Here is a 26,624-nt window from a genome sequence, read left to right as displayed (position 1 = left end):
CTGCTAGGCGATTACGTCATTAGGCGATGCCCTAGGGGTCCTGGGATATCACCGTCATCTATCTCAGGAACCTTCAGATCGCACTTGCCTGTTCAGTGTTGATTGACAGGTTGCCATAACAACGGGGTGGGAACTTCTGCCGCTGCCGCCATTGTTATGGCAACCTGTAAGCAACACAGTGCGACACGCTGTGTCCTTACTGCACAGGTGCAAAATCGGGAGGTGCATGCTGAGTAGCCAGCTGCACGGAATCCCAGAAGCAAGTAGGAGTGGGCTTCAGATGCCCACACTAGTAATGGCCGCTGCCTGTCTGCTGGGATCCTGCGTTGAATGTCATATTTCCAAGTAAGAAGAAGAAATACACTTATAACAGTATCCTTTTTATATTCTGCAACTAAAGAGAATCACAGGGGTGACTTTTGTAGAAAAATGCCAAGGTAACTGGAGCTCCGCTTTAACATTACAGATCTTCTAAGCTTTGTCAACACTCTATGGGAACTTTTTCATTTCACATTATGTAGTAGCAAACTAATAAATGCAGCATAGGAGCAGCTGTTTAATGCAGAATGCCCCCTAAAAGAAGCCTGTTTTTCAAGTAAGCATAGGATCTCTGGTCCTTGACCTGCTACTGGATTCCAATCCAAATTCCAGTATTAATGTAGGGAAGTTATGGTGCTCTCAATAATCCCTACCACACTGACAACACTGACCTAATAAAGAAGTTAATTATTTTCTTGCTGTGGTATTATATCAATTTTATCAATACATTTAGTAATCAAGTTGGCTGGACAAGTTGGCAAACAAATTGGCAGTTCCTGCCAAACTCCAACATAGTAAACTAACAAGGTTTGCTGCAAGATCTGACATATGCAAATAAATTGACTAATTTCCAGTTAATATTTTTAAAGAAAACCAGCATAGGTATGTTTTCATACTGTAAGATCAAGGAAAATATCACTGTTTAATATTAAGCATAATATATACATATGGGCCATTTTACATGAATCTACAAAGTCAATTTTACAAATAAATCACCTGTGAAAACCTTACATAGTGGTCAGCTCTTCAGGTTCTTGATACCCAGCAATGTCACCTTCCCATACTTACAACAGTATATTGGCCAAACTCCAACATAGTAAACTAACAAGGTTTGCTGCAAGATTTGACACATGCAAATAAATTGACTCATTTCCAGTTAGTATGTTGAAAGAAAACCAGCATAGGTATGTTTTCATACTGTAAGATCAAGGAAGATATCACTGTTTAATATTAAGCAAAGTATATACATATGGAACATTTTACATGAATCTACAAAGTAAATTTTACAAAATAGGCATCTTGTAGCATGTACACATTCCCCACTGTACACTATTTACATTATGTCAACATGAATCACAAATAAAATTAGGGCAATTCCTCTCTGTCACTATTTACAACATATTTTTAAATAAACATCCAGAAAGTGTTTTGTTTGTTTTTATATTGGCTATGTTATTGATTCATTCCTAAATTAAACCAAATCAAAACAAATCAAGCGATTCTGAGCCACAAGTAATGGAACTGGTAATGCTTTCCAAGAATCATGAATATGTTAAAGTCAGAATATCCATTTTATTTACCTTAACGCTGTACTCCATTTCCCCCCTTCCTTGATTTCTGCCTCTAACTTACCTTTGAAACACCTCCTACACAACCCCCAAACAATCTTTATACATATTTATTTTTCAATTGTCTTTATTCCAGTTGCATAAGGTCATTGGTCCTCTTGCTTCAGCAAGAGGCAGTTATTGAATGCTGCAGAGTGCAGAACCACCACATAATGATTTCTGCAGCATTCTCCTGTGAGAGAGGGGCACCTGATGATGTACCCCCAGAGAGTGGGTCCTTGATTCCCTAAGCTCACATGAAGTGGGTTCAGTGACACTATTCAGTATTGCAGAGCAGGTCATGCGTTGGGGGCCCTACCAGAGGAAAGGTGAATATTGCTGCAAGAGCTTTTTTTTTTATCAAGTGTTGGGAAATATTTTTTACATTTTGTTATGAAGCTGGAGTTGGGTTGTAATGTTAGCTCAATAGCATTTCCTACACCCAGAGTATACTTCAGGATAGGAACCTCTTTGTCAGCCTTTCTGAGTTGTCAAACCTTTTTCCTGTGAGTGACTGTGAATCATTTCCTTAAAATAACCTGAAGCATTCACAATTAAAATGGGGAAGAATGGGTGTGCTTATTTGATGAATGTATAGGATGTGTTTTTTTTACTTCTATTCATGATGTGGAGAACTCACAGAAAAAAACTCGACACAAAATATATACTATATACTTTTCATTTTTTATAGGAACTTATTGCATATAAATACTTCTGAGCTTTGTTTCCAGCCAGCAAATGGAAATCTAGGCTCCTTTTATTATCAAGTTTATTTTACCAGCATCCTAAAAATCTTGTTGTTTGTACAACCTAAGAGTTCCAGCTGAAATGAATACACATGGCTTAATGACTCAGAGGAGTGACTTGTTGCACCCTTCTTCTCCTACTCCCTTGCTTTTTTAATAAAGATTCAGTTATATTGAGAATAGTCTTAAAGCAAACAGCTTCTGCTCCACAAGTCATGGATACATTTTGTATTCATTTAATTTTGAAATGAATGTTAATTATAGATATTTAAAAAAGAAATAAAACATTGGCAAAATGCTAAATTTAAAAAGGACCAAAATTAATGTAGTTCCCCTTTAAATTTATGCAGAGCAGTATATGAAATAAATACTATTTAAAAAGATAAATATTTTATGGCATTAATAAATGGCTAAATTCATATACAATATTAAAAAGGGTGATCTGAAATTTTAAATTCTACCTCGAAATGTAAAATAACCACCTAATCCTTTACCACTTTAACTGCAGATGCCCGGATTGTTTTTCAGTTGTTAGCAATGTAACAGGTACCGTACATTAGTTTACCCCATCAGGGTTTCAGTTTCTGTGTCCTCTTAAACAGCCTCAGTTCACTTCCTTATATCTCCCGTGTCCATATTTTTGGCGGAGAACTTCACATTTGTATCAGTGTCTTTATTTTCACATGTGAAAACATTACATAGTGGTCAGCACTTCAGGTTCTTGATACCCGGCAATGTCACCTTCCCATACTTGTGAATGGTGTCCATATTTCCCTGGTTAAGTTTCATCACTAAATTCTTCTCGTACATTAGAGGATGGTATCCCCCAACTGTGCAAGCACGGTCATAGAACCTATCATAATAGTAGCACAGGTCACTTTGTCGAATGGATGGCAGAAACTCGTAAACATTGACTTCATCGCAGAGGTTCATCATTAGCAATATTCCTGAGAAAAGATACCTAGTTAGTAACAGTCCTAATTGCTCACCAAATAACTCAGATGTGCTTTAGCATTCCTTGTCTGCCTATAGCATTTTTCAGCTAAACAACATAAAATGGGCTGGGATCTTCCTACTTGTTTGCATTGGTAAGAAATCTATGGTTGACTCTATAAATGAAAGCACTCCCTTGCAGCTCCTGAATCAAGGAATGGAAGCCCTGTGTAAGCTCTCTGTAGTTCTAGTCAAAGCTTACACAGGGCTAAGGGCTATCTCCCTGCTCCAATGTGCCAGAGCTGGGCCAATCATCTAAGCACCAGTGCTGTCACATGACAGGAAGAGGAGTAAGTCATATGCTTCACAATACCCGGAAGTATCAGAGCTAATTCACACATGTGCAGTGCGGATTGAAGCTCAGGTTTCACAGCTAATTGATGCAGTAGTTGATCAACGGTTCATGTCAGGTTTACATCGGGTTCAGGACAGGATTAAGTCAGGATCTTATCCTGTTCACACATAAGCAGTTTAGAAACGATTCCCAAAGAAGTTAATAGCCTGTAATCCACACCTGAACCTGATGGCACTGCTCAGAAATCGTACATGACTCTGTCACGTACCTGATGGGAGACTGCAATGACGAGGTCGGCCTCACTTGTGTCACTAGCCCTGACCCCACTGGAGTTGGAACAGAGGGAGTCTAGGACCCAGGGGAACAAGAGCGCCAGTAGTTGTTGTTTGCAGCACTTGCAGATGATGACCTTGGAAGACCGATGATCTTCTGATTCAGGCACAGTAGTAACAAGCAGAGCGGGTCTTGTAGATTGCCAGGCGTGCACCAGAGCAAGGCAGGTAGTGAGGGTAAGAGACAGGAGCAGTGTCATGGGAATAGCCAGGGTCTTCAACAGTCGGGCAGCACGGTACAGAATCAGAAGGAAAGCCAAGGTCAGGAGCAGAGCCGAAGTCAGGAACCAGTATCAATCAGGAGAGCAATCAGAGTCAGGTGAGGAAGAAGTCGGGTCAGCAACAAAGGAATCACACAGAAACAAGCAGGACACGGGGGAGCTGAAGACCAGTCAGCACTTAACATGGACAGAGACACTCTTTAAATAGACAGTATGGCGCCAATCTTTGCCGTGCGTGTGCACATACGCGTGCGTGTGCGCGATCGCGCATTTCTGCGCGCATGCGCACAACCAGTAATTCTTCTCCGGGAATTCCTATGCGCATGTGCATTTCCGATTGCGATACATCTTGCTGGAAATCCCTTACAGACTCTTTTGCAAACTGCACTGAATCCGCACTGCCAGTGCACCGGACATATGTGAGCAGGCACCATAGGAAGCAATGTTTATTGACATGTCATGTGGATTGGATGCGGGTCAAACCTTTTCCAGTGAATTCTGCCTCAGCTTAGCGAATGTGATGAAAAAAATCACTTTGCAAAGAATACCCAATCAGGTGCAGGTAATAAAAAAAATCTTTAATTTTGTCTGCACATGATTGGATGATAGAAGTCAGCTTTACTTCATTCACTAAGCTAAAGGAAAATTCCCTTGCAAAATGAACGGACTAATATCCTTAATGTGTGCAACTTCTATCTGCTAACAATGCTAACATAAAAGTTGTGTGTTTTCTGGAGCTCTCACAGTTCAGTAAATTAAGTGAAACTATTTTCTTACAGAGAGTGCAATGGATCTGGTCTGGATTCTAAGGGCCGGTTCACACTGTGCCTGCACATGAATCGCACAGGAACGCACTGTGCGTTCGGCGAGTGACAGAAAACTCGCCGATTGACAGGTAAACATGGGAGTGAGGTCACCCGGTGACATCACTGGGAGACCCTGCCCCCATGTTTACCTGTCATTCGGCAAGGGACAGGACCGGCCATGTTTTTTTGTGCTTTTTTCGTGTTAGTTGGCATTGTTGGATCTACTTTAGGGGACATTTATTTATTTGTTTATTTATTTATTTTTAATAAAGGAATTGTCAAATCAGCTGCATACTTAGATAAGGGACTGGTATGGATTTTGGGGAGACCCCAGGCCATTTTATTTTATTATTTTGGCCTGGGGTTCCCTCAAAATCCAAAGGGCCTGGTATGGATTAAGGGGAGAACCCCACACTGTTTTTTTTTTTAAAAGAATTTAACCAGCACTTTTTTTTGCTGAAAGTGGGAAATCCTGCACATGAATAAAGCAATATAAGGAAACACTTTTCCAGTTACCACAAATTTAATGGGCAGTTCTGCACTGGCCACTAGTGTAAGGGAACCCTATAATTTTTCACAGGTTATGTACTTTTCTGGTCATTTTTTTTCATTTCATTCCATGAATATACAAGCATTTCTGTATCATGCACCATCCAGTGGATTCTGCTGATTTGATATTGGATGACAATACTGCTCTTTTTATTATACTGGAATAAATGTATTATCTTTTATTGGAACCAATTGCTTGGTGATTCTATAACAAGCCTATGCCGTTGAGCACTGTTTCTTTGGACCTCTTTCATCACTATTTCAAGTGTGACATTGGCAGCTGAGGATTGTTTGGCTTTCAATAGCTTTGGGGATTTAGCATTTGGAATTCTCGGTCACTATTGGTATCTAGGAAAACTTTCCCTGCCTGGGTCTTGGACAGTAATCAAGTGTAATGAGGTATTGGACCCTGCTCCACTGTACAACTCATCTGGGGTGTAATGGCACAGTGAATTGGTAGCTATCTAAAAGAGATTGGTAGTATTTAGATACCGTTCTATATTGTTTAAATCAGTAAATAGCCTCATGCTCATGCAATGTACCTACCCAGTGACCCTGAAGATGGTGGATCTGGTTGAATGTTCTCTGGTGCGTTCTCCTGTACTATATCCCACAACTTCCAGCTAGTTTTTGGATTCAGGATGTAAAATGTCTGATTAGGGTTCCGCTTGCAATAGTGTCTGTAGTGGTCAAAGAATTGATATTCTGGTTTCTCATACCACTAAGTAAAGAAATTATAGAAACAGAACATGAGACAGAGTGTTAAATCAACAGAAACCAGAATATACTGTTACATTTACACCTAGTTAGATCATACAATAGCTTTATAAACCCGCAGGGGCCACTGGTTATTCCCCAATAGTGTAGAGGCTGCCAGTCACCTAAGCAACGATCCACTCACTCCAGTAAAGCAGTCTAGGTGTTGTCTTTTTAGACATTATTGCTTGTATAACTTCAAATAAGAGAGGTGTTGGGGCATGAGATACTTCATATGTTTATAAACAGTATTAGAGCACACGCTCTTCTTTTTATGGATATGGGGCAGTCTAAGGCCTCACAACTGGGGAACATGAGGCAAGTCTCTTTAGCACCTAACTACTGGTAACAAACTCAGTTTTTAGGGTCCTACACAGTCAAAGGGAGTCAGTTGGGGTTGTTACTCTCTAAGCCCCAGGACAGCTACTTTCTTTAACCTTCCTCCGGAAATGGTCCAGCGATTGAGACTCTCCTTCTCCAGACCCGATCCTATCCCCTTGCAGAGAAATCCCACATTCAACCTCAGATTATTCCTAGAGGTCTCCAGCCCTGCCACAGTTCAGACCCTGTAGAACAGCAACTCAGTGCACAAGAGGCTCCACAGAGGCCCCCTAAAGCTCTTGGAACTTTCCCTGATGGGAAAAAGATCAGTCTCCTCAGGGTTCCAGACTATTTACCACCTCCTGGGCCCACCTCTGCAGGGGCTGGCCAGGGCATGATAAACATTCAGACTAGTTGTTTGAATTTCCCACCCTAAGCTCTGGAAGCTTCTTCCAGAGGTAGGGGGGAAGCAATCAATCTCCCAACCTGTGAAACCCTGAACAGACCAGAGCGATTGATCACTGCCTCTGTGATTACAGAAGGAGACAAAAACTAGATTTCTCTAGCATTCTACACTATGAGGGTGCTACATAATAATACAGACAAAGTGAAATTCAGATCCTGCTGAACTGACAGTTTTTGGTCTGTGTACACCCTTCATAAGCTTGTCCCACATACAAGAGACCTCATGGACATTTGCTCATATAGACCACATTTTCATTTAAAAAATATTGTGACCTTTGATGGGAATTTTACAGCTCCAGCCTGGACTACCCTCCACAATAATGATAAGCAATTTAGGAAGTCTCCACTTGGGAAGGTTCATTACAAGGCGCAAAGAGGAGCTTATGGATGTAGCGCCCTCCTAGTTAGCTAGGGGGAGCTCTAGTTTCAATTGTTAGACAGGGGCTGAGCAGCAGCCCAGGTGCAATAGTCAGAAGATCAAAATTGGGTTAGAAATGAAAGGCTCTGCAGACCAGCCCTCTGGAAATTCCCCACTTCCTTGAAGAAAGGTCTAGAAGCAGTGGGTGAATCTGAGGAGTGGCTGGCCTGAACTCTTAAAGGATCCTGGCCAATCCTCAACCGGAGGCTTGAAGAAGGGCTGGGACAACCTTTAAGAGTCATTGAGTCTGCTCAGGTGGAAGAGAGAGCTCGGGTGGAGGACAGAGATGAATATGTGAGGCTGAAGGCAGGCGCCTGGGAGGGGAATCAGATGGATAGAAGGACTCACCTATAGGCAGTGGAGCTGGGAAGGTGGAAAACTTGGGAGTTCACCAGCCCCCTGAGAGAGGACCACCTGTGTGGCAGGGAAGGAGCAGGCCAGCTAGAAGGCCTGGTAGCAGCCACCATCCCACCAGCTACACAGGGGAAAGATTGAGTGAGTAGACCTGCACCTCCTGGGCCAGATATGGGAAGGAGCACTCTGGTGGGAAACCAGATTTGCCACCTATTGGACTGTCTAATCCTTTAAAGGGACAGGCACTGGATCCCCTGCTCAGGGATACTTCCAGATAGCTGGGTAGAGGAAGAGGAGTCTATCTAGGGTCCAGGATGGTACACTAGAAGATGCTGGTTAGCTCTCCAACAGAGACTATGTTGCAGTGGAGGCTTGTAAATAGTTCAAGGAAGTTGTCCTCAGTCAGTTTCTTTGGGCATCCTGTATACTTTGCAACTTCTAAGGGGGTAGTGCTACATGGATAGGGGGTAGTGCTACATGGATATACAGTTGCAAGAAAAAGTATGTGAACCCCTTGGGATTACGTGGAGTTTTGCATGAATTGGGCATAAAATGTGCTCTGAACGTCATCTAAGTCACAACAATAGAAGAACACAGTCTGCTGAACATAATACTACACAAACATTAGATGTTGCCATGGTTTAATTGCACATATCATATAAACATTCACAATGCAGGGAGGAAAAAGTATGTGAACCTTTGGACTTAATAACTGGTTGACCCTCCTTTGGCAGCAATAACCTCAACCAAACGTTTCCTGCAGTTGCAGATCAGACCTGCACAATGATCTGGAGTAATTTTGGACCACTCTTCACAAAACTGTTTCAGTGTAGCAATATTCTTGGGATGTCTGGTGTGAATCGCTCTCTTAAGGTCATGCCACAGCATTTCAATCGGGTTGAGGTCAGGACTCTGACTGGGCCACTCCAGAAGGCGTATTCTGTGCTGTTGCAGCCATTGTTTTGTTGAATTACTTGTATGCTTTGGGTCATTGTCCTGTTGCATCACCCATCCTCTGCGGAGCTTCAGTTGGCGGACAGATGGTCCTACGTTTTCCTGCAAAATGTCTTGATAAACTCTGGAATTCATTTTCCCATCAATGACAACAATCCGTCCAGGCCCTGAGGCAGCAAAGCAGCCCCAAACCATGATGTTCCCTCCGCCATTTTTTACAGTGGGGATGAGGTTTTGATGTTGGTGTGCTGTGCCTTTTTTTCTCCACACCTATTGTTGTGTGTTCTTCCCAAACAACTCAATCTTGGTTTCATCTGTCCACAGTATATTTTGCCAGTAGTGCTGTGGAACATCCAGGTGCTCTTTTGCAAACTTCAAACGTGCTGCAATATTCTTTTTGGACAGCAATGGCTTCCTCCGTGGTATTCTCCCATGTACTCCATTCTTGTTTAATGTTTTCCTTATTGTAGATGTGTCAACAAAAATGTTAGCATGTGCCAGAGATTTCTGTAGATCTTTAGCTGACACTCTGGGATTCTTCTTTACCTCATGCATCATTCTGTGCTGTGCTCTTGCAGTCATTTTTACAGGACGACCACGCCTAGGGAGAGTAGCAACAGTGCTAAACTTTCTCCATTTGTAGACAGTCTGTCTTACCGTGGACACATGAACATCAAGGCTTTTGGAGATACTTTTGTAACCCTTTCCAGCTTCATGCAAGTCAACAATTCTTGATCGTAGGTCTTCTGAGAGCTCTTTACTGCGAGGCATGGTTCACATCAGACAGTACTTCTTGAAACCAGTAAACCCAAAACAGGTGTGTGTTTTTTAAGGGCAGGACAGCTGTCAGCAACACATCCAATATCATCACACTGATTGGAGTCAAGGTTGGCTCACTCCTGGCTCCAATTAGCTCTGAGAGAAGTCATGAAGCTAGGGCCTCACATACTTTTTCCTCCCTGCACTGTGAATGTTTACATGTTATGTGCAATTAAACCATGGCAACGTCTAATGTTTGTGTAGTATTATGTTCAGCAGACTGTGTTCTTCTATTGTTGTGACTTAGATGACGTTCAGAGCACATTTTATGCCCAATTCATGCAAAACTCCACTGACTCTGCTGACTTGCTGACTCTGAGTGCAAGTCTGTGGAAAGATGTGTGCTGCCTAGCTGTGCAGAACTATAGGGGGTAGAGCAATATAAGATTTCTATTCCTGTTTTGGTGACAACTCAAATTTGGGATTTTCTTTCACTTCAGCTTTTGATGATAATGGTTAACAAGACAAATATAGGGTGCATCTCCCTAATAGGCACACAGACAGTAATAAAAGTCTGGCAGGTGTTCTAATCTCTCTGCAATCTATCAAAAACTAAAAAAAGGTTCTGCCTTTAGTTATGCTTTATTTCATCGCTAGGGGACCCTTTACTATATTCAACTGCACGTACAAGAAAGGTAAGTGTTTGGGATGGAACTCCAAATTAAATCTATTTGCTGTATGCTTGCTATTAATGACACACACTTTTGATTCCCCCCTTGAAGAAGAAATCCCTAAATAGAGGAAGACAGCACAGTTTGTACAAATATGCAGATGTATATCTGTGTGCAAACACCGGCTCTTTACTCTTTAACCTGCATGACCTCACACCAACAGTTTCTCACCTGATGTACATCTGCGTCATATGGAGCGGGATCCCAAATAACCAATATTCCTTTTTTATAAAGGGGATCATTCAGGAATTTATAACTGGGATGAGTAAGAATCTGAAAATATTTTGAAGAGTTAGCAAAGTGGAAATAATTACAGCACATTCATGCCATTAGAAAAACAATTGTTCTCATACTGTAGTTCTATCCTGCAAGGTCATTTTTGTGTTTTTACTCAGAATAGAAATTGCGAGTTTCATAATTTTAGCATATACGTATATTGAAACCTTCACTTCTCATTAATATTTTGTAACCACAGTTTAGACCAAGAGGCCTGGGCAGATGATCAAGCAGCTGATGGGAAAAGTGGTCAAAGTTAAATGCAGCTAAATGCATGACCAAGCAGGGGGTTAAAAAGCAAGGCTTGGATTCCACATTTGTTAGAAGCCATCTTACCCACAGTGAAAGATTACATTTTTATCTTACAGTAAGCATTAAAGTTTACTACTTACATTAATTATAGAAGACCTCCACTATTCGCTAATAGTAACAAAATTACCACTTAGTCCCATTATAATTTCAAATCAGTGAAATTATTATTAGCACTTAAAAACTGCTTGATGCAATAATGTTTTCAACAAAACACAAAGTCATTTTAAAATTCAACTGGTATAATACCTACTTTTGTATCTATATCAGCTTCTTCCAATCCTCTGTGCATCAAAACTTAGACAGAGAAGCAGGGCCAGCAGTGGCAGCCAACCATTACACTGCACCAGGCTCTCAGTCTAACACAGGGAGCATGTGTACTGAAGGAGAGAACAGAAATGTCCTCATCAGTGTGCTTGTGCTCTTTTGCTGCTCAGTCAGCAAGCTAGGGCAGAGAATTACACCATTTGATTCCTAAAGCTAGCCACAGATGGATCGAAATTTGCCTGGTTTAGCAGGGAATATCAACCCATCTATGGCCCTTCCCACTCGCTACAAACAGAAATGTTTTTAAAATGTGGAGCTGTTCCCGCTATCAGAATACAATACTAGAGTACAGTGGTGAGGATTTCTCAATTCAAATCACTTGTGTGGGGGAATCAGTTAATTTTTTTTGATCAGCCTACTGGCTGATCGAAAAAAATCCCCATAAACGTCCAGCCTTAAAGTGGTAGTAAACTGCACCAAAAAAGAAAAAAAATGAGCCCCTGGGTGATTTAAATCATAATGTGCTAGTATGCTCCGCATACTAGCACATTATGATAGACTTACAGCACCTGAACACAAAGCCCTCCAGCAGAGCACTGTCACAGGTCATGGCGCTTCTATAGGCTTACCTATAGGTAAAAATCAACCCAGTGAGTTTACTAACACTTTCAAGTCAGAAAAAGAGAGTCACCCGCTTAGCTATGCTGCTTGGCAAGAGTACTTGGATCATAAGGCTGGCTGAACAATTTTAGAAATATTACAGCAGAATCACGTCTATACATTGCAATCAGGGACTAGCTGCTGGCTAGAATTTAGCTTTAATCAATGTGAGTCACCAAAATTAAAGTGAAGGTTTACATTGCAAGTTAACAGGTTTACACTTTGCAAGATGGGCCATATGTTGGCTGTGGCTTTCCTGCACATCCCTATTACCAACTTGCCTGGTCCAAAATTCCTGTGTAAGTATCAACTTGCACATCATTTGGTCAGCTCACCTAACTTAGCATTTGTGCCTAGTGATTTGCCAATTGGGCACCAAGTTCTGCATTTTTGATCTATGTTCCCTTATACCAAGGATGTTTCTTTAGTGGTCTGGTAGGGAGGGAGTACAAGGAAGGTAGGAATTGGCTACCTATGATCCCTCCTATAAAGCTTTCTGTATACTAGGCAAAGTACAAACTCATTAAAAAAAATAAAATTCTTGAAATACATATACAATGTGTGTAAAACTATGTATGTTGTATGTTCTTTGCTGTGTTTCCGTTATCCACAGAGAAATATTGCAGAAAAAGTAACAATCTAAAAATGGTTACAAGAAAATAGAGACTCTACCTCATACCTGCAAGCAGTTACATCTGTGAACAGAGCCCTTTTACCTGGGGCATTTGAGTGGTACTGTTTCTTTTTGGTTTAATCTACAAATGGTATTCATGTTGAAAAAAGACTTGGTTTAACTGAAATCAGATTTAAAAAGAAGAAGTCATTCATGGTCTATACTCTAGCTCAGGCTTTCTTAACTGGGGGTATCTCTAACTTTGGGGTATGGGATCCAAATAATGGGGCTATGGGGATGGATTGCTAGTTAAATTGTTGTATATTGGATTATTGGCTGTCAACGTTATCAATACAGTTTGAGGTGGCAAGGCTATTAACCAACCAGCAATCAAATCACTTAATACAGGCGTCTTTGTAATTTCCAGCTGCTAGTTGATTCCATTCCAAAAATCGTATTCGTTGTAGTTAGCTTGTGTATTTTGGATTTTCTGTTTTTATACAAAAATTATAAAATTCATATTTTACCTATTCAGTTCTTAGCTATCCATATGTAAAGTAAAACCAACTTATTCACATCTTTGGAAGTAAAAAATGGTACCTAATAGAGATGGTGATGTTAATTTTTACAAACTTGCAAAAGGGGCAAGGGGACATATTGGGCAATTAATTGGGGTTGTTTAGTTGTAAAAGGGTCAGACTATGAATATTAAACAGATTTAAAAAACTCTTTTATGTTGTCCTTTTTGTGTAGCACATACAGCAAAGCTGTGCTTTAAAAAAAATGAAAACACAAAAGATCCAAATGCCTTCCTCATGAATACTAACAGGATAGGGACACTATCAATGTGTCAGTATCTATGTACAAACATACATGTAATATAAAAAAAAAATATAAAAATATATATATATATATTTATATATATACACACACTGTATATTATATAAAAAAATCCATCTGATTCATAGGAAGGTACCTGCCTTGAGAGTTGTTCAAAAATTAATAAAGGTTTGCTCTTCTATATACCTGTGAATTTATCAGTCGAATTGTAGTTTTTGATCCAACATCAATCTCAAATCCATTTGTGGGTGCCTTGTTGAACCTTAGAACAGCATCATGGGAGTCTGCACACACAACACAAAAAACAAGATTAGTAGATCCATACAACAGCTCTATATTAGACCAATAATACGTAAAACCTTCTGCGCTTTAAATGGGTGACCTACACAAAGCTGCTATCACCTAACCTGACTTCTATAGGTAAATGGCAGTAATAGAATAAATGGTGAAGCGCTACTAACAGCAGATAGTAAAAATAAATGGTGTTTTGGGTAATAGTAACATTTAGGAAGCACACATGAAAAAGTGTTAGGCCATGTGGTTAAAATATAAGCACAGACAACCTCCATAGTGCAATAACAATTAATAGGCAAAATCAAGCAATAAAGTAAAATAAGCCCACTCACATTTGATTCAAGTAAAAAACGCTTTCACACCACATAATAAGGGTGTACTGCATGGGACTGTAAGGAATTCCAATATGGCATCCAACCGGAAGTGCGTCTCCGGAAGTGCGTACCGACGCATTGCGTCACGGTGACACATGACTTCATCAGGCTATACTTTAACCACATGGCCCTGATGGGAATCAGACCTGTGAGTGATATTAAAAGGAGCTTAAGCAGCATCTTTATCAGAACGAGTTCCATTTCCAGGGATCGTGGTGTGATTCTTAAGGCGAGTTGGCCCTTGTGGTCAATGCTTGGAGGTGAGGGGGCACTTCTGCCATTTGTAGGATTCTTTTCACCCGAGTAAAGACCACCTTATCATGAGCACCAGTGTGTTGGATTAGAAGTCAATAGTCTTATATATTTGTGGACTTTTTTATTGATCTATATATATGCATATATGTCTGTTGGACTTCCATTTATCCACTATTGACACTGTTTGCTGTGATCTGCATCTTATACCCTACCTAAGGGGTCACCCATTTAACACTTCAAGTCCCCTTAGTGGACAGGGGGAGGTTGTGTTTTTTTCCTGTCAGGGAAAAGGGGTCCACTTTCTTTGTTGCAGTATATTACCTGTCAACTTCACTGTGTTTGCACTTTATAAGATCCAATTGGATCAGAACACTGAGTGAAACACTGTACTGTTTTTCATCACCTCATATTGTACTGATTAACACTTTTTCATGTGTTCTTCCTAAATGTTACTATTACCCAAAACATCATTTATTTTTACGATCTGCTGTTAGTAGCGCTTCACCATTTATTCTATTTCTATATTAGACCAGTAGCAACCAGGAGAACTGAATTGTCTGTCTAGATGGAGAGAGGTAAGGTACTATACTCATCCTCAGTGCTGTTCTGGATCTGCTATCTCAAAGTTCTCCATAATGCATCTTCTTAAGAATGTATTTTTAGGAATAAATCACTGAGGGGTGCAATACTATATCATACTGGATTCCCCATGGGGACATATAAAGCTCTCTCTGGCTGATGACACAAGTACTTTCATTGGTGGTATTAGAATATTATTGTGGTAGGAAAGTCCCAGACACCAGTAAAGACCAAGTGAGGGAACTTTACCTTACCTGAACCAAAATGGATTTTACCTACCTCAGCTTTCTCACCTGTACTCCTTATGAAACAGAAAAAGGTTTATATTTCAGCTATGGGCCTGTTGATATGAGTCTGTGTCATTTGATATGACACAGTAGTAATACATATAAACACTAAGAACAACACAAAGAACATTTGACCAGAAGGGGAAATAATGTGAGGAAGACCTCTGCACCATGAACAGCCCATGCAGATTTCTGTGTGAACTGCTGAACGAATGGGTGTTTGGCCAAAAGAACCTCCAGCTGCAGTGTAAAGTGAAACATTCAACAGTGTATTACTACCACTTCTAAATGTGACAGCAAAGCTCAGGGATCCTTGGTGGTAGGGGACTGGCATGAGCAGGTGTCCTAATAGCTATTGATTAATTCCCTCCTGGCAAATTTAGCTGTCAACTGGGAATTCCCAGCTGACAGGTGAGTATAAACAAGTAGGGTGAATAGTGTATAAAAAACAGCTTGGGGTCTCCCGTAAGATTCAGAGCAGGCCCTTCAGGTTTGAAATGGATTTTAAGATGAATCTAACTCAAGAAAAAAAAGCATGATTTCTCCTCAAATTCGATACAAGACCCTTATCTGAGCATGCAACCTGTATTATTTTTGCTTTCACTGATGTCATGTACAGATCAATTGACACCCCTTTGATTATGATAGAATGTGATCAAAGAACAATGGTAAATATTTTTTAACAATAATATTGTTACAATAGGATTATTAATGATGCCCGCAAACACTGTTGGCAGACATTAATAATATAGGATCCGCCTCAGTGGTCACAATGCCCTAGAAACATATATAATCTTTTTAGGGCATATGCCATATAACCAAACTCCTTAAAGAGTAACTTTTGTTAAGAAAAAAACACCTCCTTTTTTCCTCTGGGTGAACAATGTACATTGCATGGATTTTAACATACTTTGGGCATGTGTTTCCTATGGGGGAGATTTACTAAAATGGGTGCACCCAGAATCTGATAGAAAATCAGCTTCTAACTTCATCTTGTTCAATAAAGCTTTGTCAATAAAACCTGGAAGCTGATTGGTATCTATGCAGAGTTGCACCAGATTTTGCACTCTCCAGCTTTGGTAAATAACGCCCTATGCGTTTCTGCACTGAAGAAAAAGCTGTTTTTGTGTACACAATTAATCTGAATGGTAGTGACTTTTTTTTAACCACTTGCCCTCCAGAGGATTTACCTCCCTTCCTGACCAGGCCTTTTTGTGTGATATGGAGCTACGTTACTTTAACTGACAACTGCGCGGTTATGCAATGCTGTACATAGTTACATAGTTAGTCCAGGCTGAAAAAAAACAAAAGTCCATCCAGTTCAACCATAGAAAAAAAAAAGTCATAATTCTACACCCACAGTTGATCCAGAGGAAGGCAAAAAAAAACCCCCAGCAAAGCACGATTCAATTTGCACCTGCTGGGGAAAAAAAATTCCTTCCTGATCCCCTGAGAGGCAATCAGATATTCCCTAGATCAACTTTACCTATAATGTTAGTATCCAGTTATATTCTGTGTATCTAGGAAAGAATCCAGGCCTTTTTTGAAGCAATCCACTGAGCTGGCCAGAACCAACTCTTGAGGAAGTCTATTCCACATTTTCACAGCTCTCACTGTGACGAAACCTTTCCGTGTTTGGAGATTAAATTTCTTTTCCTCCAGACGTAAACAGTGCGCCATTTTCCTCTGTGATGGCCTCAGGGTGAATAGCTCTACACTGAGTTCACTATATGAACCACTGATGTATTTATACATGTTGATCATATCCCCCCTTAATCTCCTCTTCTCAAGAGAGAATAAATTCAGTTCTCTAATCTTTCCTCATAGCTGATCTCCTCCATGCCTCTTATCAGTTTAGTTGCCCTTCTCTGTACTTTCTCCAGTTCCCGAATGTTCTTTTTGTGAATTGGTGCCCAAAACTGAACTGCATATTCCAGATGAGGTCTTACTAATGATTTGTACAGGGGTAAAATGATATCTCTCTCTCTGGAATCTATACCTCTTTTAATACAAGAGAGGATTTTGCTCGCTTTAGAAACCGCAGCTTGGCATTGCATGCCATTATTAAGCTTGTGATCTACCAGAACCCACAGATCCTTCTTCACCATTGATTACCCCAGTTGAACCCCCCCCCCTAGTATGTATGATGCATGCATATTCTTAGCCCCCAAGTGCATAACCTTACATTTATCAACATTAAATCTCATTTGCCACATAGTTGCCCAATTAAACAGTGCATTGAGGTCGGCTTGTAAGTTGAAGACATCCTGTAAGGACGTTATTCCACTGCACAGCTTGGTGTCATCTGCAAAGACTGAAATGGTATTTTTAATCTCAGACCCTATATTGTTTATGAATATATTAAAAAGTAAGGGTCCCAACACTAAACCTTGGGGTACACCACTGATGACCCCAGACCATTCAGAGTATGAATCATTAACCACTACTCTCTGAATACGATCTTTTAGCCAGTTTTCTATCCATTTACATACGGATTTTTCCAAGTCCATAGACTTCACCTTACACATTAGCCGTGTGTGAGGAACTGTGTCAAACACTTTTGCAAAATCCAAATATACCACGTCCACCACCACCCCTCTGTCCAAGGTTTTGCTCACCTCCTCATAAAAAGAAATCAGATTTGTTTGACAACTTCTGTCTTTCATGAATCCATGCTGTCTGTTGCTTAAAATATTTTTTCCAGCAAGAACTCATCTAAGTGGTCTTTTATTAAACTCTCCAGTATCTTCCCAACTATAGAAGTTAAACTAACAGGTCTATTATTACTTGGTAAAGATTTTGACCCCTTTTTAAATACTGGCACCACATTGGCCTTACGCCAATCCAGTGGTACTATGCCAGTCATTAAAGAGTCCCTAAAAATGAGAAACAATGGCTTTGAAATGACAGAGCTCAATTCTTTAAGGACCCTTGGGTGTATGCCATCCGGTCCAGGTGCTTTATTCACTTTTATGCTGTCTAAATATTTTTGTATCATATCAATTGTGAGCCAATGTGGATCATCTGAAGCTGTGTCAATACCATGCCCATTATAGACAAGAGCTCCCCATGCTCCTTTGTATACACAAAGCTGAAGAAGGTATTAAATAAATTTGTCTTCTCTTTATCCCCAATTACCCACTCTAGATTATTTTGTAAAGGGCCTACATGCTCGGACCGGACATTTTTACTATAATATATTTGAAGACTTTTTGGGGGTTGGTCCTGCTATCTTTTGCAATCTGTCGTCTGTTTTCAATTTTTGCAGCCTTTATTTCCTTTTTGCATATTCTGTTATATTCTTTGTAATGTTTAAACGATGATAGCGTTCCTTCATTTTTATATTGAATAAAAGTTCTTTTCTTATTATCTATAGCCTTTTTAACTTTGGCCGTAAGCCACATAGGTTTGATTTTTAGCCTTTTAAACGTGTTGCCCATGGTAATATATTTTGCAGTGTGTTCACAATCAGTATTTTTGAAGAACTCCCATTTCTGTGTTGTGTTCATCAATGCCAATATTCCCTCCCAGTCTAAGTCTTGGAGAGCAGCTCTCAGCCTTGGAAAATTACCTCTCTTGAAATTGAGTGTTTTTATTTTTCCCGTATGTGCTTGCTGTTTACAGCTAACAATAAATGAAATCATGTTATGGTCACTGCTACCCAGATGTTCTTTTATATAGACATTCATAATAAGCTCTGCATGGTTTGAGATTACCAGGTCCAGCAAAGCATCATTCCTAGTTGGGGCCTCTATGAACTGTACCATAAAATTGTCCTGTAGTAGGTTTAAACATTTTTGCCCTTTAACTGTTTCTGCAGTACCATTACTCCAGTTAGTTTCCGGGTAGTTAAAATCCCCCATTATTATCACTGTCCTAGCCCTTGCAGCCCTTTCAATCTGTTCAAGTAGCTGAGTTTCCACCTCCTCATTAACACTGGGAGGCTTATAACAAACTCCAATGATTACCTTTGTAGTACGCACTCCCATGTGCAGTTCCACCCATAATGCTTCAGCCTCATCACACTCTCCATCAACTAGGTCCTCTTTCACACTCGCTCTGAGATCACTTCTCACATAGAGTCAGACACCACCACCTTTCCTATTTACTTTGTCTCTCCGAAAGAGAACATAGCCAGGAATAATAATGGCCCAGCCATGCGAAGAATGAAGCCAAGATTCAGCAATACCAATTAAATCATAGCTCTCTTCATGCAACAAAGCTTCCAACTCACCTATTTTGCTTGGCAGACTTCTGGCATTGGTGAACAAACACTTTAATTGATTGACACCTTGTGCACACGTATTTTGCTTATTTTTTAGTTTCATACAAATGGTACCAATTCCACTGGTTGTTTGTAACATGGGAACCTTCTTATCATCATAGCCTTCCTCCCATCTTTCCCCATTTCACCCACCAATAAGTATTGACCCCTCTCTGATCTGTCTACCCCGTTATAATCTAATTCTACCTCCCCCCTTGATCCTAGTTTAAATACTCCTCCAGCCTTCCCATAAACCTCTCCCCCAGCACAGCAGAACCCCTTCCATTTAGGTGCAGAACATCTCTAGCATATAGGTTGCACCCCAATGAAAAGTCATAAATTAAATATATGTTATGTTTTCCCCACAAATAGAACTTTCTTTTGGTGGTATTTGATCACCTCTGAGTTTTTTCATTTTTTGCTCCATACATCAAAAATAGACTGTCAATTTTGAAAAAAAAAAAAATCTTTTTGACTTTTTGCTATAAACCATATCCAAAAAAAAATGTAAAAAATTTAATTTCTTCATAAATATAGGCCAAAATGTATTCCACTACATGTCTTTGGTTAAAAAAAATCCCAATATGTGTAAATAATTGGTTTACGTGAAAGTTATAGTGTCTGCGAATGGCGGTATATACAGTATACTGGAATTTTTATATCTTTATGCTAGTAATGTCAGTGATCACCGACTTATAGTGGGACTGCGGCAGGCATTCTGACACTGGGTGGGAACTGACTAACGACCAATAACATCTCCAGTGACACTAATACTGTGATCAGTGCTAATAAGCAGGACTAACATTGTACTAATGACATTGGGCAGGAAGGGATTAACATCTTGGGCGATCAAAGGGTTAATTGTGTGTTGTGTTGTGCTTGCACTGTTTGCTGTGTGCTGTTTTACTAGAGACACCATGCTGACAGGAGAGAGATCTGAGTTGTTTACACACAGATCTCTCCCCTCTCAGCTTTAGCAGTGATCACCGAGTGCTGGCTGAGAATCAGTGCTGCATCAATGGCAGTGCGGGTAGGGAGGCGCGCGCACCCCCTACCCGGAACTGCAAAATCAGGTTTTGTTTTTTTTAAAGAAAGTGGATTTATTTTTTAACTAGTTAAACATCTCAGCAGAGATTACTATATTTATTGTAACGCTAAGTAACCTTTGTCCTTAATTTTTTGGCCCAGACCCATTTATGTTTCTTTTACGTATTATCATCTGTAGTTTGTTATACAGAGCTGTATCACTAAATGTACTATTTAGCTATCAAATGCTCTTAATTTTTTTGTCATAATCTTTCCCGTAACGGGCCTATTCACACTGCCTTTTGCAGTGTTATGCATCAATGTATGTAGAGTTAAGGCAGCCTTTTATTTCTGAATGGGCTAGCAACACATGAGAATTGACTAAATAATAGACAGGCAGCATTATTCCTGCACTGCAAACCACAACATATGTGTGTCAAAGCTTTGTGGCATTAGTGTTTTAGGGTGCCATTGAAAATGGATGGCACAACAACACAGAAACACAGGTAAAAAGTGATTCAGACCTAAATGTTTGTGTTAGTTATTTTTCAAAATTGAAAAAAGTAGCAATGTTGTACACAGCAACTTTGCATTATTGTTTTCATTTTCTAACTTTGGAAACATGCTATGGTAATACAGCTATAGTATTTGAACAAACTAGTACTAATATATTTAGGTGTGTTTGCTAGAGATGCGCAGCATCAAAAAATATGTTTAGTTTCGGATTCCTTCTTTGTTTTGTCATATTCGTTATTTTAGAATAATTTGTATTCGGAAATTATTTCATATATTTGGATTAGTTTCATATATTCTGATTTGTTTAATATATTCAGATTAGTTTCATATACAGAGATTCGGCTAGTCCAACCCACAAAGAGAAATGGAATGAGTTGATTGGACGACATTTGAAAAATGAATGAAACAAAATTAATTTTGGATTCATTTGTTATATTCATTCGTTAAAAAGAGAAATGGAATGAACTGATTAGAAGATATCCAAAAGAAAGAATGGAACAAAATACAATTTGGATTCATTCGTTATGTTATGCTTTGGAGATTCTGATGGATCCACATCCATCCAACGCAAACACAATAAATAGGAAACATCATATTATTTCACTTTTATACCTTACTGTATTTTTTTCATTTCATATGTAGTGCATTTTTTTTAATAATGAAAAATGTTAATACAAAATAAAAATGAAATAGATCCAAAAGAATGAATGGAACGGAATTAATTGCAGATTCATTCATTATGACATTATGTTATTTTGGATGCTTTAAACATTAACAAGAGGCCCAAACTATTGCATCATGTCATTCAAATGAAATGAATGAATATGAATGAATTTGTTTCATTATATTTATTTTGGATTCGTTGAAATTCCTTACTATTGTGATTCAGAGATTCGTATACATCCGAATCTTCAACTAACAAAAATTTTGTTCAAATTTCGATTTGTAATAAAACGAATCTCACAAGTATAGAGTTTGGTAGTATCATTTTTTTAGAGTCTTGTGGTTGTCTATATAGGCTCACAAATGTTTTCAGATCAAAAAGTATGTATGGCATTTTGTTGTTTTTGAAATGCCAGAATACTTTCTTATTTTAGAAAGCTAAAAAATACTGCTTTTTGGTATAGCTCACCAATCTCCAACCCGAGTTTTGAGAATTTCATAGATCCTGCTGATGTTACGACAGCACAACGTCCAAGCTTTCCAATCTTTTCTTGAAGACTCTTCTTGGGCATGTATTGGCTCCAGGAAATGGCAGTAGGAGGGAGATCAGTGGCCATAAGGGGTGACATGTTTACCCTGTTCTTAAGATGACATAGGATTTCCGCTGCACTGTTATTCTGTTTAATCTGTCCTTTGAATTTAACTTTGTATTTGTTCATATTTTGGTAATTCTTCCTCACACCCTGTAATCTCCTTATAAGGTCCTTGGATGTCATTTCCTTAGGCCACAACTTGGACCGATATCTTCTTCCCATGAACATCTCATTTCTATTTTTAACAGAGTTAGTTGGTGCCCAAAGAGTATTTTTCACGATTGTCAAGTTCTCTGTAATATTTGTATGGAGCAAATCTATAGTTCTCTCAGTTGTAATCCTTGCTGTGTGAACCCTTAATTGCCGGGGTTCAACAATCTGATAATCACTCTGTGATTTGGTGTCAGCATTAGTGGGATGCCAATGCAGATCAAGAAAAAGGAACCAGAAAACACAAAGGAGCAATAAGGAAACAAAACTTATTTTATAGATGAACCGGGCCATGATTATAGACCTAGAAACAAAAACACACAAAACAATATAAGTTATCTACAACATATTATTCTCATTATGATAATGAGCTTTGGAACAAAAAAGTTTAGTTTAACTGACAGGGCAATTAACAATTTACAAAATTAAATATATACTGAAATAAATATTGTATTATATGAAATTTGCATGCATTTTAAGTAAGATATTGTAAAGGGGACGAATCAGTAAAAGGCTTAAGTCACATGGTAGTTGAATGCAAATGAACACCTATTGCCCATGTTCTGAAGGACCTATTCGGGGCTTTGCTAACAATCCCCATCTGGGTGGGTCTTTGGGAACATACTGTGTATGACTGTCATAGGACAAAAAGCCTGTGTACTACATTATATCACTGCCTACTATTCCACGTTCAGATTAACACTCAGCTCTGATAATATTCTTAATAACCTTTTGAAATGATATGGTCGGTTTACATAAAGGAAAACAGGTTTTGACCAGTTTTTTTATTCTTTTTGTCTGAAAATTTTAATATTTAAAAATTGATATAATATATCATAATCCCATCATTGTAATACATTGTACAAGTGTGTGGTTCACTTTCGAGTTTGCAGACTATGTTGGGCTTTCTGATAAAGCCCAGCACTAGCTATGCACTGGTCTCTGACACCTCTAGCAGTGAGGGAGATTTCATTTAACTGTGAGTATTATGATATCCAACTTTTAATTCTAAACTTACGTAACATATAAATGATTTAAATTGTGCAAAAAATATTATACATTTTCTATACTCACTTTAACCTTAATGTGTACCCTTTATGAACATTACCCATTTTTACACTTAAAGCAATACCAAAGGCTTACCTTTTTTTTTTTTAAAATAACAATCATGTCTTTACTTACCTGCTGTGTGCAATGGTTTAGTACAGAGCAGCCCAGATCCTTCTCTTCTAGAGTCCCCCACAGGCTCTCCTGGCCCCTCCCTCCTGTTGGGTGCCCCCACAGCAAGCAGCTTGCTATGGGGGCACCCACTGCTCTGTGTGTCCATTCACACATGGAGCCATGGCTCGGTCCTGCCCCATCTTTCTTCTCATTGGCTCACTGGCTGTGATTGACAGCAGTGGGAGCCAGTGGCTCCACTTTAAGATACAGTTGTGACCAAAATTATTCAACCCCCAATGCTGTAAAGGGGTTTAGGGACTATAGTGTACATTTGGAATTGTATTCAGAATCAAATCCTACAAGGACGTTGTAACTACCCAAATGCAACTAAAATGACATCAATTGTTTATGTAATACAGTAGTAAATGGTTCTTATGTGGTTTCTTCATTGCCACAATTATTCAACCCCTTAAAGACTACCACTCTGAAGAACAGAGGTTCATACAGGTGCTTTCCATCAGGTATTGAAAACACCTGTGGATGTCACCGAGCAGCAATCAAGCATAATAAGCACCAATTAGGCAGCTTTAAAATGACTGTGATACTCAGCTCCTTCTAGACATTTACTGGTGTGGTTACAAACATGGTGAAGGCAAGAGAATGGTCCAGGAAGACAAGAGAAGAGGTGATTTCTCTTCACAGGAAGGGCAATGGCTATAAGAAGATTGCAAAGATGTTAAACATACCAAGAGACACCTTAGGAAGCATCATTCGCAAATTCAAGGCAAAGGGCACTGTTGAAACGCTACCTGGTCGTGGCAGAAAGAAGATGCTGACTTCGACTGCTGTGCGCTACCTGAAGCGTAGAGTGGAGAGAAGTCCCCGTGTGACTGCTGAGGAACTGAGAAAAGATTTGTCAGATGTGGGTACAGAAGTTTCAGCCCAGACAATAAGACGCACACTGCGTAATGAAGGCCTCCGTGCCAGAACTCCCAGGCGTACCCCCTTGCTGTCTCCAAAGAATAAGAAGAGTCGACTGCAGTATGCCAAAAGCCATGTGGACAAACCACAAAAGTTGTGGGATAGTGTTCTGTGGACTGATGAAACAAAATTAGAACTGTTTGGGCCCATGGATCAACGCTATGTTTGGAGGAGGAAGAACAAGGCCTATGATGAAAAGAACACCTTGCCTACTGTGAAGCATGGTGGAGGGTCAATCATGCTTTGGGGCTGTTTTGCTTCTGCAGGTACAGGGAAGCTTCAGCGTGTGCAAGGTACCATGAATTCTCTTCAGTACCAGGAGATATTGGATGGAAACGTGATGCAGTCCGTCACACACCTGAGGCTTGGGAGACGTTGGACCTTTCAACAGGACAATGATCCCAAGCATACCTCCAAGTCCACTAGAGCATGGTTGCAGAGGAAAGGCTGGAACATTTTGGAGTGGCCATCGCAGTCACCAGACTTAAATCCGATTGAGAACCTCTGGTGGGACTTAAAGAAAGCAGTTGCAGTGCGCAAGCCTAAGAATGTGACTGAACTGGAGGCCTTTGCCCATGAAGAATGGGCGAAGATACCCGTAGATCGCTGCAAGACACTTGTGTCAAGCTATGCTTCACGTTTAAAAGCTGTTATAACTGTAAAAGGATGCTGTACTAAGTACTAAGATTGAATGTCACTTGGGGGTTGAATAAAACTGATAATGCTGTGAGCACAGAAAAGACATTTGTGGTTATTTCATTATAACTGTTATGTTATATTTGTCTGACCTACAAGTGCCTCTTTAATGTAAATGTAAGCAAGATGACTGAATGATCAAAAGCAATGTCAAACTGGCCAAAACACTCAATTTCAGTGGGGGTTGAATAATTTTGGTCACAACTGTATTTGCCTATTGGTTTAGCTAGAACTTTGGAATGTACTATATTGACAAAACTCCACTTAGTCCATGCACATTTATTTTGATAGATTTACTGATATTCACAATACCCTCAGTGAACATTCACTGGCAACATTCAGCATGTTTATAATATGGGGAATATTGTAATGTTTATTCTAGTTATATTCTGATGAATATGACACTGGCTGCACATACAAAACACTTTACTTTGTGCTTTCACTTTTTTAACAGGTGAATTTGAAAATATAGAAGTCATAGAGAATTGTCCATAGTGATGTCACCTTAGTATCTCATGACTTCTGTACAGAAAGCTATAAATTTCACTTCATATCATATTAATAAAAATAATGTATTTCAATCACAACAGTTTATTTTAATTAGATTAAAAGTGATATGACTTAATATAATAATTTAACAATGTAACAATTAATATTACAACTATTACTATTTTATCTACACCTTCTCGCTCAATGTTATGTTCTTATGTTCTCAATAGTTATCTCAATAAAACTCCAAATTCAGTCTCAAGTTACACATAAACACACACACACATTCATGAAATTTGTATTTAATTACTGAAAGCTTTCTCTTTCCTGAGAATCACTATTTTACTTACACTTTTTGAAAACTCACAGAACCTCCAAATTTAGCCAGAAGCTATATAGACACACACATTGAGGATAGATAGAAACTGTGAGAACAGACACAGGCAATGACAGCACACACGTCATAGCACATTGATGAGGTCACAGCACATAAATGTAGCACCCCTCTAGTTATCCAGAGGAAGCTAGATAGTTTTTTTAGGCAGAGGCTGAATAGCAGTCTGGGATGAGTCAGACAGGTTACTCTAGGTCAGGGCTCTGCAGGTCAGTTCCCTGATACCTCCCCCTGCTCTGGAAGCTTGAGAAGTTTCTAGAAGGTAGTGGACAGGGGTGAAGAGGGACTGATCTGCATGTCTGAGGGATCTTGACCAATCCCCAAGCAGGAGGCTTGGCATGGAGTCAGGACAGCCCTCAGATATGATTGAACCTGATCAGCAGGAAGTAGTCAGTGTGTGCTGGGTGGATGATGGAGTAGGAGGCTGGAGTGTGGAGTCTGGGGGGGGGGGGCTCAGGAAAGGGGCCTACCTAGGGGATGGTTCTGGAAGAAGTGACCTCCAATGTGCCACCATCTATTAGAAGGGACAGC

The 26,624-nt window shown here is 39.6% G+C and overlaps 1 protein-coding gene across 4 annotated transcripts in view; it reads right to left on the bottom strand.

Annotated features, from left to right (window-relative positions):
- Positions 1-1,228: 1,228 nt before the first annotated feature.
- LOC149467030 (beta-galactoside alpha-2,6-sialyltransferase 1-like) overlaps positions 1,229-26,624 on the bottom strand; it is a 62,875-nt gene continuing 37,479 nt past the window's right edge. For all 4 annotated transcript variants that reach the window (XM_089672368.1, XM_089672367.1, XM_089672369.1 and 1 more), the window contains exons 2-6: positions 22,039-22,676; positions 13,498-13,595; positions 10,518-10,619; positions 6,135-6,309; positions 1,229-3,339 (exon numbers count right to left, since the gene is read on the bottom strand). In XM_089672368.1, coding sequence (XP_089528494.1) covers positions 3,098-3,339; positions 6,135-6,309; positions 10,518-10,619; positions 13,498-13,595; positions 22,039-22,666 — 1,245 coding nt within the window. In that variant the 5' untranslated portion in view covers positions 22,667-22,676 and the 3' untranslated portion in view covers positions 1,229-3,097. The remainder of the gene's footprint in view (positions 3,340-6,134; positions 6,310-10,517; positions 10,620-13,497; positions 13,596-22,038; positions 22,677-26,624) is intronic.

This window comes from Staurois parvus, unplaced genomic scaffold (assembly GCF_062004578.1).
Source record: "Staurois parvus isolate SC_StPar_1 unplaced genomic scaffold, SC_StPar_1.0 ptg000126l, whole genome shotgun sequence".
NCBI lineage: Eukaryota > Metazoa > Chordata > Amphibia > Anura > Ranidae > Staurois > Staurois parvus.
Note: the sequence above shows the minus strand (reverse complement) of the source record. Positions and strands in the feature narration are given on the sequence as shown.